Below are 13,930 nucleotides of genomic sequence, written 5' to 3' on the forward strand. Positions count from 1 at the left end.
AAGAGTCAAACACATTTTAATAACTAAACAATGATGACCTTAATTTAAAAATACTTTATTGCTTAAAAAAAAAAAAATGCTAGCCGTCATCTGAACCTTCAGTGAAATAGACTCTGCTGGTAGAGGCTGCTGTTTGATAGCATTTTACCCACTGTGTTGTTACTGTGGAACTTTCCAAATTGGAATCAGTCCATTCGAACCCTGCCCCTGCTTTATCAAGTATATTTATGTAGTATTTTAAATCCTTTGTTAACCATTTCAAAAATCTTCCCAGTGGCTTCACTGGAAATAGTTTCCATCTCAGGAAGCCACTTTCTTTGCTCCTCCATAAGAAGCAACCCTTCATCCCATAAAGTTTTATAAGACAGCAGTTTATTCACATCTTTAGACTCCTCTTCTAATCCCTGTTCTCTTGCTGTTTCTACCACATCTGCACTTAACTTACTCCATCGAAGTCTTGAATCCCTCAAAGTCATCCATGGGGGTTGAAAACTTCATCTAAACTCGTGTTAATATTGATACTTTGACTTCTTCCCATTAATCACAGATGTTCCTAATGGCATCTACAATGACGTATCCTTTTGAGATCCATCAAAGAAACCACTGTCTATGGCAGCTGTAACCTTATAAAATGTACTTCTTAATTAATAAGACTTGAAATTTCGTCAAAATGACTTCTTGACCCATGGGCTGCAGAGTGTGTGTTGTGTTAACAGGCATAAAAACCTTAATCTCCATCAGGGCTCGTGGGTGACCAGGTGCATTGTCAGTGAGTGGTAATATTTTGAAAGGACTCTAGCTCCTGCCCCTGAGCAATAGGTCTCAACAGTAGACTTAAAATATTCCATAAAGCATGTTGTAAAAAGATGTGCTGATCATCTAGACTTCGTTGTTTCATTTATAGAACACAGACTACATTTAGTGTAATTCTTAAGGGCCCTAGGATTTTCAGAATGGTAAGTGGGGATTGGCTTCAGCTTCAAGTCACCAGTTGCATTAACCCCTAATGAGAGTCAGCCTGTCCTTTGAAGCTAGACATTGACTTCCTTCTAGCTCTGCAAGTCTTAGATGTCATCTTCTTCCAATAGAAGGCTGTTTCATCTGCATTGAAAATCTGTTATTTAGTGTTTTTGTTGTTGTTCAGTTGCTAAGTCATGTCCAGCTCTTTGCAACCCCCTGGACTACAGCATGCCAAACTCCCCTGTCCTTCACTGTCTCCTGCAATTTGCTCAAATTCATGTCCACTGAGTCAGTGATGCTATCTAACCATCTCATCCTCTGCCGCCCCTCTTCTCCTTTTGCCTTCAATCTTTGCTAGCATCAGGGTCTTTTCCAGTGAGTTAGCTCTTTGCATCAGGTGGCCAAAGTATTGGAGCTTTAACTTCAGCACCTGTCCTTCCAATGAGTATTCAGGGTTGATTTCCTTTAAGATTGACTGGTTCAATTTCCTTACAGTCCAAGGAACTCTCAAGAGCCTTCTCCACCACCACAGTTTGAAAGCATCCATTTTTTGATGCTCAGCCTTCTTTATGATCCAACTGTACATGACTACTGGAAAAACCATAACTTTGACTATATAGACTTTTGTCAGCAAAGTCATGTAATCCTTTTTAATATGCTGTCTAGGTTTGTCATATCTTTCCCTCCCAGGAGCAGATGTCTTTTAATTTCAAGGCTGCCGTCACCATCCACAGTGATTTTGGAACCCAAGAAAATAAAATCTGTCACTGCTTCCACTTTTTCCTCATCTGTTTGCTATGAAGTGATGGGACCAGATGCCATGATCTTAGTTTTTTTGAATGTTGAGTTTTAATCCAGCTTTTTTTCACTCTCCTCTTTAACCCTCATCAAAAAGCTCCTTAGTTATTTAGTGTTAGCTACCTTCATTAATTATCTCAGCTGGATCTTCTGGATAATTTGCTGTAACTCCTACATCAGTACTTCTGCTTCCTTTTGCACTTTTATGTTATGGAGACAACGTCTTTCCTTAAGCATCATAATCCAATCTCTGCTAGTTCCATACTTTTCTTCTGCAGCTTCCTCATCTCTCTTGGCCTTCATAGAAGTAAAGGGAGAGGACCTTGCTCTGAATTAGGCTTTGGCTTACGGCAGTGTTGTGGCTGGTTTGATCATGTATCCAGACCACACAAACTTTATATCATCAATAAGGCCTTTTCACTTTCTTATATCATTTGTGTATTCACTGGAGTAGCACTTTTAATTTCCTTCAAGAACTTTTCCTTTGCATTCACCGCTTCGCTGACTGACACACAAAGCCTAGCTTTAAGGCTGTCTCAGCTTTCAGCTTGCCTTCCTTACTAAGCTTAAAGTTTCTAGCTTTTTATTTCAGGTAAGAGACATGAGACTCTTCGTTTCACTTAAACACTTAGAGGCCATTGTAGGCTAATTACTTGTCCTGATTTCAGTATTGTTGTGTCTCAAGGAATGGGGTGGGGGCGGGGCTCAAGTATAGGAAGAGACAGGGGAATGCCTGTTGGTGGAGTAGTCAGAACACACATTTACCGAGTAAGTTCACTGTCTTGTATAGGTGTGGTTTGTGGCATCTCAAAACAATTACAGCAATAACATCAAAGGTCACAGATCACCATAAAAAATACAATGATAATGAAAAACTTTGAAATATTATGAGAATTACCAAAATGTGACAGAGAGTCATGGAGTAAGCAGATGTTGTTGGGAAAATGGTGCCTTGCTGGAGACATGGTTGCCACAAACCTACTTATAAAAAACGCAGTATCTGCAAAGTGCAAAACAGTGGAGCACAATAAAACGAGGTATGCCTGTATGTGTCACATTGGGTTACATTTGATTTCTTGACTTAAATGTTTACCTTTTGTCTTGTCTCGTGTCCAAGGATCAGCATATACCAAGTGGGAAGATAGGAGCAACAGTAGGAACTAGGTTGTTTGCCATCCACTAACTGGAATAAACACCCAAACTTTGTGATCACCAGTTTGTATTGCTTAAAGAAAAAATCAAAAGCTACAAAATTATGAAAGAAGATAAAAAGAGAACCAATGTGATACAACTTTGCTAGTTCATCTGAAGTAGAAAACGTTAGGTCTTATTTTGTGTATCTGATTTCTGAGTAAGGTTTTGGGCTCTGGAAGCAAAAGACACCCTTTGCGGATCGGTGTCTCCTTCCTTAGCATTTTTGTTGATGTCCATCCTGAGTCTCCTGCAAGCTCACTAACAGATATTTCTGGCTTCATAGCCTTTCTGCCCATATGTGTCAGTCACCTTGCCTAAATATAGTCATTTCTTAGGGTAAAAATAAAGACCCACAGTGTTGTGACTTGAAATCTATTTTAGAGTTATTAACTGTATTTCAGTCACATTTCTCTGGCCTTTTTTTTTTTTTTTTCTTTTTTTTTGATCTCCTGATTTCTGTTTTATCTATCAGGAAAAACAAAACAAAACCTCTTTATATAGTTACATGAAAAGGTTGAACTCCTTAATGGGTTCCCTTTTCCCCACCCTTAGCAGTATTCATATCTTAGAAGTCTACTTCCAACTGTTAACTCCTCTACCTGTTGTAATTTTTATAGGGAGTGATTTAGTGTAAGTTGATCTTTCACAAGCATTTGCATTTGTTTATATGTTATTTGTGCCGAAAAAGCATCTGGAGACAGTCTGAGAGTACAAAACAGAGCGGCAACCTTAAGACAGGGCCCAGAAGCCAGCTCACAGTTTCATGAAGATATTCTCGGTAAATCTGAAAGCCAGCCTCTCTGTCTGTGGGATGCTCAGATGCTTGTCTCCTGGTGTCTGTCTCTAGGGCCTTTGTTTACCTGAGCAACCTGCTGTACCCCGTGCCCCTGATTCACAGGGTGGCCATCGTCAGTGAGAAGGGAGAGGTGCGTGGATTTCTGCGTGTGGCTGTGCAGGCCATTGCAGGTAGGTGCCCCTCTTCTGAAATGAAAGCTGTGGGTTCTTTGCCTTGAGACAAAGCAGGCCGGTTCCGTATGGGCCGTGTTTCAGTTACACACTTCAAAACAAACCGTGGTGCATCTGACTATCTCAAAGAGAGCCTTTACTGCTTCCTTTCTAACTCTTCTTCCCAGATTTCACAGGTAGATCCTGTTTGGTTTGTAGTAGATCCTACTGCTATTTTTGAATAATGGGGTGAAAGGATTTCCTTTACCATGAGGAACAACTCTTGGATTAACTTTATAAAAGTAATTTGCATTTTAAATAATGGATTTTAACTGCTTCAGAAGTAACAAGATTTTCAGACATTTTCTTGCCTACTTTTCTCTCAGGATACAGCTAGACATTTTGTGCTTTGGCTACAGTTTTGTAATGCGTGGATCAAGATTTTGATACATTACACTTTTCCAAGATCCAGCCTACCTTCTGAGGAAAGAACATGGCTATTCCCTGTTAGCTTTTCTGTTTTAATTTCCAAATGCTGTGCTGTATTTAATGACCTTTCAGCTTTTCCCCATGGAAATGTGTGACAGTCACCAATGTTGACTTTATGGTGGTCTCCACAAATTCAGTCTAGTATTTTTCAAATATTTGTTGAGTATTATTGAATATAGGAAAGGGAACAGTATTTCTAATTATGATATTTGAGCAGTATCAAGAATCAAACTGATTCTTTATTAACTAGTTTCATTTGAGCAAGGAGAGGGGTATGTTTCCCTGAGTGGAGATGGAAACCCTATTTGATCTTACTGCTTTGGTCTCATTCTTTCTCATGCAAAAGACTTGTTCTTTAGTATCTCCTCTTATATTAAATTTTTGGGACCTTAAGTTTCCACTGCTTTCCTGTTTATTTTGTAATCCAATGAGTCATTTTCCCTCGGCCCCATATGTCATCTCATCCTTGCTTTTTTCTTTTCCTGCTTAGCGGATGAAGAAGCTCCTGATTATGGCTCTGGAATTCGACAGTCAGGAACAGCTAAAATATCTTTTGATAACGAGTACTTTAATCAGGTGAGAAATCTTCCAGGAAGAGAAAAGCCCTGTGGAAGGAGAAAGAAGTAGACAGATTTGTTAGGAGGATGGATGTTCAGTACTGGAGGGAAGTTCTCCCTAGAATTAAAGGGTGTAGGTAGCCGCAGGATTGTTTAATAGAACATAGGACATGTCTGACAGTTCCCAAGGCGAGGGTGAAGGCCCAGCATTTACACTATGTGGTATCACCTTTTCTCAGTTCAGTTCAGTTCAGTCGCTCAGTCGCGTCTGACTCTTTGCGACCCCATGAATCACAGCACGCCAGGCCTCCCTGCTGCTGCTGCTAAGTCGCTTCAGTTGTGTCCAACTGTGTGCAACCCCATAGACGGCAGCCCACCAGGCTCCCCTCGTCCCTGGGATTCTCCAGGCAAGAACACTGGAGTGGGTTGCCATTTCCTACTCTAGTGTATGAAAGTGAAAAGTGAAAGTGAAGTCGCTCAGTTGTGTCTGACTCTTAGCGACCTCATGGACTGCAGCCTACCAGGCTCCTCCATCCATGGGATTTTCCAGGCAAGAGTACTGGAGTGGGTTGCCATTGCCAGGCCTCCCTGTTCATCACCAACTCCTGGAGTTCACCCAAACTCATGTGCATCGAGTCGGTGATGCCATCCAGCCATCTCATCCTCTGTCATCCCCTTCTCCTCCTACCCCCAATCCCTCCCAGCATTGGGGTCTTTTCCGATGAGTCAGTTCTTCACATGAGGTGGCCAAAGTACTGGAGTTTCAGCCTCAGCATCAGTGCTTCCAGTGTACACCCAGGACTGATCTCCTTTAGGATGGACTGGTTGGATCTCCTTGCAGTCCAAGGGACTCGCAAGTCTTCTCCAGCACCACAGTTCAAAAGCATCAATTCTTCGGCACTCAGCTTTCTTCACAGACCAAATCTCACATGCATACATGACCACAGGAAAAACCATAGCCTTGACTAGACGGACCTCTGTTGGCAAAGTAATGTCTTTGCTTTTCAATATGCTGTCTAGGTTGGTCATAACTTTCCTTCCAAGGAGGAAACGTCTTTTAATTTCATGACTGCAGTCACCATCTGCAATGATTTTGGAGCCCCCAAAAATAAAGTCTGACACTGTTTCCCCATCTATTTCCCATGAAGTGATGGGACCAGATGCCATGATCTTAGTTTTCTGAATGTTGAGCTTTAAGCCAACTTTTTCACTCTCCTCTTTCACTTTCATCAAGAGGCTTTTTAGTTCCTCTTCACTTTCTGCCATAAGGATAGTGTCATCTGCATATCTGAGGTTATTGATATTTCTCCCAGCAATCTTGATTCCAGCTTGTGTTTCTTCCAGCCCACTGTTTCTCATGATGTACTCTGCATATAAGTTAAATAAGCAGGGTGACAATACACAGCCTTGACGTACTCCTTTTCCTATTTGGAACCAATCTGTTGTTCCATGTCCAGTTCTAACTGTTGCTTCCTGACCTGCATATAGGTTTCTCAAGCATCAGGCAGTCCTTAATCCATGTAACTTTTCAGTCACAATTATTTGTGGGGCACATAAACAGACGTAAAAGAAACGTGGGAAAAATATGTTGTCATACTACTTATCATCTACTTATGCTGCCTTGTTTTCAGAGTGACATTTCTTCGGTTGCATTGACCCGTTCTGGTCTGTCCTTGGAGGAGCTGAGGATTGTGGAAGGACAGGGTCAGAGTTCTGAGGTCATTACTCCTCCAGAAGAAGTCAACCGAATGAATGACCTGGGTGTGTAATCAGAGTGCTGTGACTGGGGGTGCTTTCCAAGAGGGGAAAACACTGACTATTGTTAAGGATGATCACTACTTTTATCAACTAGTGATGGAAGAATACACTCTCCTCTCTGAAAGGTGCTTTGTCATTATTTGAACCATACCTGTGTTCATTTGACCTGCTTTAGATCTGAAGTCAAGCACTTTGCTGGATGGTAAGATGATGATGGAGGGATTTTCTGAAGAGATCGGCAACCACCTAAAGCTGGGCAGTGCATTCACTTTCCGGGTCACAGTGCTGCAGGCCAGTGGAATCCTCCCAGAGTATGCAGACATCTTCTGTCAGTTCAAGTAAGTATGCAGACATCTTCTGTCAGTTCAAGTAAGCCCCACTTTGCTCCTCCTTCCTAGCCATTAACCTGGATGGTGACTTTTGTGCGCTATAGAGTGCTGTTAGACTTGCCAGATTGTACACTCTCAAGAGAGAAATGACTCCCAGACCCTGAAATAAAATGCTTTCTTTACTCTGGTTGGGAGTAAGAAGTGGAAACAGGCAATGGAACGAAACAGAGTTCATAGTGGGAAGGAGTGCGGCCACACATCCTGCTAGAGGTTCAGTTGTGGACTGTCCCCCTCTGCCAGGAGTACAGGGTCAGATCCAGTTAAGCTTACTCATCAGCCTTTTTAATGTTCTTCATGCCAAAATGTCTTGTTAATAAACAAGTCTGAAATCAATGAATTATCCAACTGCCAATTATGCCTGTTTAATGCTTGGGAAAGACAAAATGTAAGTCGTTTAAAGAACAGCAAAATTCTATATCCATTGAAAGAAAGCTAGTAAGTAAGTAGAGAAGATGTGACAGGTTTCATTTCTCATCTGTTTAATAAGCATTGTCTATCCTGTAACCCTCTGGAGCTCTGTGCTCTAGTTACTTTTGTCTCAAGACTTCCAAAAACATTTTTTTGGAGAATCTTAAGTTTTAATACTCCTAACATGAATATATCTTTTGAGTACTTGGAAAGGGCCACAGTATAAAAGAAGGAAGTTTGAACTGCCCCATTCCTAAAGCCCACGGTTTGCTGTTGGTGCCACCAAAAGGCTGCTTTAGGTTTCTGCCCTTCCTTTCCCCTCTGTGTGTGCCTTATCCTTTCCAGAGGCCTCATGTAGCTTCACTTTCTATGTAGTTGTCAGCCAAGTTCTCAATTAAATGTGGTTATTACGTAGTTAAGCTGTTAATGTCATTTGCTAAAACATAACAATTGATGAAATATTATCCATCCAGTATAGATTTGCCCATTTAATGTGTTTTCACTAACAGTCTCCATTAGTAGCTAATGTATTTTACGGAAAAGACCTGCTTGGTCAGCTGACATCTGAAATGGCAAGAATGGTCTATTAACTTCTGTCCCAAAGTCTCCTGAAAAGAGAGTAGCATCTCCACCTGGTGTAAGCACTGGAGGAAAGGGCATGTTGACTCATGTTGAAAGAAGACTCAGATTTTTCTGGGGTTTTTATAAACTCTCATCTGGCCTGCATTGGGAAGACACAGCTGTAGAGCACAGTCAGTGGCCTCAGGTATCACCTATGTGGAACCCCCACATATTGGTATCTGCTCCGAGGAGAGCGTTGGAGGAGTGTAGGGCAGAGGCCAGCTGATGCTCATGCGGCCTCTGGCAGGTGCACTGTGTGGTCTGGAAAGGAAGAAATTGGAAGAAAAAGAAAGGAGTAAAAAGTAAAAGAGAGGGAGAAAGGTAAGGAGAAATGAGAAGAAAGAAAATAGGCAAGAGTACGCGTAGTGTGGAAAGATGCAGTGTCACAGTGGTACGTGATTTGGTTACCTGGCAAAAGTCCACCACGGTCTTCAGGCTGAGAGAATTATGGTTGACCCTTGAACAACTCAGGAGTTACGGGCATTGACCCTCCTCCACAAAGTCTGAAACCCAAGTGTATATCCAGGGTTCCTCTGTATCCGCAGTTCCACATCTAAAGATTCAACCAACTGTGGATCGTGCAAAACCGTAAAATTTACTATTGAAAAAATCCACATACAAGTGGATCCACGCAGTCCAGACCCAGAACACCAGTGATGTTCAAGGGTCACCTGTAATATGGAAGACCAGGAGTTCATGGAAGACCTGGTCTCTCTGCCCACTGTTTATCCCTCTTTTCCTATAGGAGTGTGGGGTATCCTTCTAGTGGATATTTCTGTCTAGCAGTACATCTTTGAATTGTGTATTCTGTAATTCTCCACTACTTTTTATTTCAGACTAATATTAGGGAGACAGAACAATAAAATCTCATTATTTATGAGAATAAGTAAACATAGCCCAGTGATTCAGCAAACATTTCAGGAGTATTTTCTATATTTCAAGCCCTGTGGGAGACACACACTCTCTTTTGGGGAAACAGGCAAATAAATACATTATTACAAACAATGGTATCATTGCTATTGAAGAAATAGGCCCCTGTTGTTCTGGGAATGTAGAACTGTTTGAGTGAGTCAGGGAAATCTCCCTGGAAGAGGTGACATTTGAATCTACTCCTTGCTGGTGTTAGAGAGGCTCCCAGCAGATATGCCATCCACAGGCTTTAGTGCTACCTTATAGAAGCTTCAATCTGCCAAATCTTTTCTATACAAAATGATTTCAGTTTTTATTTTCAGTAAAAACCTTCTGCATTGGAATGAGAGTTCACTGAATTCAGTCTTCATGTGTTTTCGTAGCTAAGTGGTGTGTGCTCAGTTGCTTCAGTCATGTCCGACTCTTTGAGACCCCATGGACTGTAGGTTTCCAGGCTCCTCTGTCCATGGAATCTTCCAGGCAAGAATACTGAAGTGGGTAGCCATTCACTTCTTCCCTACCCAGGGGATCTTCCCTATTCAGGGATCAAACCCATGTCTCCTGCATTGCCTGCACCTCAGACAGATTCTTTACCATCAGGGAAGCCCCAGCTAAGTGGTAGGGTTAGTTGATTTTTCAGTCAGTTTTGAAATAAAATCTAAAATGTTATCTGTGTGATATGGAACATGTTCTCTACAGAGCAATGCAAATAACTTGTCTCAGTTAAAAACTCTGCTTAAGATGCTTCTTTCCATGGGATCCAAGAGAATTCTGATGAAACCATTTAATGCGAAATTAATGTGGGTTTTTGTCTTTTTCGCTCTCTTAAGCTTTTTACATCGGCATGATGAAGCATTCTCCACTGAACCCCTCAAGAACAATGGCAGAGGAAGTCCTCTGGGCTTTTACCATGTGCAGAATGTAAGTCACGTGGACATTTTTTGCCAGGTGTATTACAGGTTGGTGGTACCCCGAAGCAGCTGTGTGAGGCAGGCATCATGTACGGGCTCCCTTTGGCTTTCTCAGCCGAAGAAGGATGATTATCCGAGCTGCTATGCAGGGGGAGCTCTGTGGCGAGAGTGGACAGTGGAGGCAGCAGCCAGGGCCCTGAGCTCATCCTCATTGGACAGAGCAGCCAGCATCTTCTCTGAATGACAGTGGGCCTGTGCGTAGCATTGGGGGTTGGTCTGCCAGTAAATTCTTTGTCATTGAATTGTGAGTTGTTTTAGTGTTTCCGTCCTAGAAAAATAAGCATGTTTAATATGAGTTTTGTTAAAGTTAATATGTTCTTTAAACGGTAAGAAACATAACACTGTTTGGTTGCAAATAATGTAGAAACTGTGAAATTCTTTTGTAGCTAAACTAAGCTTCAGAATCTTTTTTCCTTTCAGCTGATTCGATGATTAATCCTTTAATGCCCCTTACAACTCCCCCATAAGTGGAATAAGAGAACAGACTTTCCATCTCTTCTAGAAAGATTTACTTAACCCCATTCAAAAGTTTTCGTTCTCATCACAAGAGCTAACATTCACTGAGAGCTTATGTTGTATCAGTCATTGTTAGAGGTGCTTTTTCTGTCTTAGTTGATTTAACCCTTTCTTTTATGCCACATACTGTCATAATCCCCATGTTATAGTTGAGATAACTGAAGCACAGAGCAGTTGAAGTCACTCACCAACGTTACCAAGCTAGGAGGAGGCAGAGGTGGGATTGAACCCAGGGAAATGTGACTCTAGCATCCAGAATCTTCACAGCTATACAGGAAACAGTCTCAGTCTCTTGCTAACCATAGTCCACTCTCTAAAATACAAAAGGGGGGACTCCCTTGTGGTCTAGTGGTTAAGACTCCACTTCCACTGCAGGGGAAGTGATCCCTGGTCCAGGAACTAAGATCCCTCATGCTGTGCAACTTGGCCAGAAAAATAAAAATAAGAAAGGACAACTCCAAAAATGGAACGAACAAACACAAAACATAGTTTTCTTTTTTATTTTTAATTGTATAAACATTAGCATGACTGTATATGATCAATATTGATTGTCTCCTGTGTACAAGGGCCATGCCTGATGCCACTGTGTGGAGGTGAGGGGGACACTTAGATGAATCACAGGGGATTATGCCTCTGAAGAGTTTAGAATTATGATAGGAGAAATAAAATGCATATTTATTTTATGTGCAGTTTATAAAAATAGTAGTACAACTTATGGACATATTTGAAAGCTATTCTTGAAATGCATTGGGAATGGGAAAAGGGAGAATTATTTCTACTAATGGAAAGAGAATTCTATGTTACATTCTTTGTTGAGGGTGGATGGTTGGATGGACAAAGAAGGTTGGGGAGCTTCCTGAAGGCTGTAGTGTAAATAAGAAAAGGTGGGTCACTCTTGGCCTTGTACCTGGCACATAGTCAGCAGTCCCAGTTTTCGTATCGTTGTTGCTGTTTGGCCTGGGCCTTGAAGTACAGGGAAAACAGGGACAGAGAAGTGGGAAGGCCTCCTGGGCAGGGCTGCTGTCTGGGCCCACCCTCAAAGTGGAGGAGAGAACAGGCGAAGGGAGCAGCCGATGCAGTCCTCATACTGACTGAAGGACACAGAGGGGCTGGAGGTCAGTTAGGGTAGGTGGTGGAACGCCTGGAGCTTGGTTAAGTTGCTGTAGAAGGAAAACCAGAGAAGAGCCCATCTCTTCTGATATGAGAGGCCTGCAGAGTAAAGTACCCAGCACATACTGGGTACTCAAAGTGCCTGAGTGCTGTTTGCTGCAGACATGTGCATTTTCCTGTAAAAAATCTTACCCTAATCGAGCTTGGCTCTACTCCTTATTAGATTGCAGTGGAGGTTACGGAATCATTCGTGGACTATATCAAAACCAAGCCGATTGTGTTTGAAGTCTTTGGGCATTATCAGCAGCACCCACTTCACCTGCAAGGACAGGAACTTCACAGGTTTGGACCAAATGAGCACAGATTTTTTTGTTGTTGATATTGTTGTTGTTATTGTTACTTGCTGGAAAGGAAGAAATCTTTTGAGGGCTTAAGATAGGTAAGTGACAGTTTTATATATTGTCCTACGTTTCCTTTTTAGAAATGTCACCATCTTTCTTCTAAGCCACCCAGTCACTAATTGTAGGAGGAGCAAATTGAGTTTTGCCCAGGGGGCCTTGAGTACCATCTTCTTGTAGGAAGAGACTTTGAATAGGATAAAGTTGAGGTAATCGAGACATAATGTGGAAATTGTGTATAATTATTCCTAACCACCTAGAACTGCATGGAGCATAGAGTCACTGTGAAACGTGTGTCTGAGTTGAGACACCAGAATGAGGGAGGAGACCATGATGGGGACTCTGGGATGATGGCAGAGTGTCAGTGTTAACAGAAAAAATTTCTTATTTGTTAGGTAAGACTTACAAGGGGACTTCTCTTAAAATGTCTTAGCCTCAGTTTTACTGTGTGGGAATATATCTGATATCTGATAATGTGCTAGTGTTGAAAGTACAGGTGATCTGCTTCTAAATGGGATTTAAACATGCCATTAGTATTAGCACGGGGGTCTTTTTAGTCTTGAAGAACTTTCATCTTCCTTTGCAGTCCACCCCAGCCGTCTCGACGATTCTTCCCTCCGCCCATGCCACTATCCAAGCCAGGTGAGTGCCAGCTGGGTTCTTTATATGCTGCATGACTTTTCAGGTAAAAAGTCATATTCAAATTCCTGCTCAACATCTGTGCATCCTGTGTGTTCCAGTATCTAGCAGGACCTAGAATTGTTGGTGAGAAACTCTAGGGCTTTATCCACTCTGGCACTCTGGTCTTGTTGAAGAGTTTGATAAACTCCCTGCTCCTCAGCCTCTCTGCTCTGTGTGTAACCCCTTTAACTTTAGTGGCGGGCATTTTTTTGCATGTTACATTTGTTCTGCATGTTCATGTATCTTGTTTTGACTTTTCTTTGTTTATTTTCATCCTTTTTCCTCATTGCCCACTTGCCACATTCCCCCCCACCCCCTGCTCATTCTCCACCTCTGTGCGCCTTACCTCTGTCCTGCCTTCAGACCATGAGAGAAAGATTGAACTGATCCGATTTCTCGTATCTGACTATGTGAATGTGCATGTGTTGGACACATTTTCTGAGCATGCCAACGTGCTTGCCTCCTCCGCCATTGCCACCTTCAAGGATGGGGCTGACCCATCACCACCTTTTCTCTTTCTGCCAGTTCCCAGCTGCCAGCCTGAGAGGGTACCTAAACGAGATGGTTAGTAACTAAATTAGCTCTGCCTTAGATGTAGAACCATCCTCAGGGGCCAGTCCCAAAGCCTGGCTCTCTGTGTAGGAACCACGGATGTTTCTGTTTGCTACTTGACCTGAGTGTAGAGTTCACCACATTGTCAAGGTCATGTCACATTTCTTTCAGAGAGATTTTTAGGGAGTACCTTCTTTGTTTATGCCCTTTTCACATCTTGGGGTGGGGGTGGGGGCTCCTTAGGTTTGTTGGTTTGGATTCTTTGCAGTGGTATTATTAATTTGAAGGATTTTTTAATAGTAGATGGCTTTAAAAAAAATGCTTCTGGTTTTGCTTTCTGACCCTCAGAGGCACACCAGTAACCCCTGGTTACCTTCTAGAGTAGCATCATCACCATCTCACCTGGAATTCAGCTAGGGTGAATAATGCCAACAGGCCATGCATAGTGCTGCAAGAGTCATAAAGCCCCTTTAGATTCATTGCATCAGTGGTTTCTCGCAATATCTTTTCAGATAGCTAATATTATGATCTTCATCTTAGAGGTGAGGAGACAAGACTCCCAGGGGTTAACTGACTCAACCAGAATTTCAAAGCTAGTTAGTGGTCGAGTGATAATTAGATCCCAGGTCCCCAGACTCTCACACCACTGCTCCCAGATTCGGAGCAGAGAACCC

The 13,930-nt window shown here is 42.2% G+C and overlaps 1 protein-coding gene across 4 annotated transcripts in view; it reads left to right on the forward strand.

Moving 5' to 3' along the window:
- Window positions 1-13,930, forward strand: part of KIF1B (kinesin family member 1B) — a 152,281-nt gene that overhangs the window by 109,854 nt on the left and 28,497 nt on the right. For all 4 annotated transcript variants that reach the window (XM_045165717.1, XM_045165718.1, XM_045165719.1 and 1 more), the window contains 7 exons: window positions 3,800-3,918; window positions 4,877-4,962; window positions 6,575-6,704; window positions 6,877-7,039; window positions 9,859-9,949; window positions 11,849-11,967; window positions 12,610-12,665. In XM_045165717.1, the coding sequence (XP_045021652.1) occupies window positions 3,800-3,918; window positions 4,877-4,962; window positions 6,575-6,704; window positions 6,877-7,039; window positions 9,859-9,949; window positions 11,849-11,967; window positions 12,610-12,665 (764 nt within the window). The remainder of the gene's footprint in view (window positions 1-3,799; window positions 3,919-4,876; window positions 4,963-6,574; window positions 6,705-6,876; window positions 7,040-9,858; window positions 9,950-11,848; window positions 11,968-12,609; window positions 12,666-13,930) is intronic.

Source organism: Bubalus bubalis, chromosome 5, assembly GCF_019923935.1.
Source record: "Bubalus bubalis isolate 160015118507 breed Murrah chromosome 5, NDDB_SH_1, whole genome shotgun sequence".
Lineage (NCBI taxonomy): Eukaryota > Metazoa > Chordata > Mammalia > Artiodactyla > Bovidae > Bubalus > Bubalus bubalis.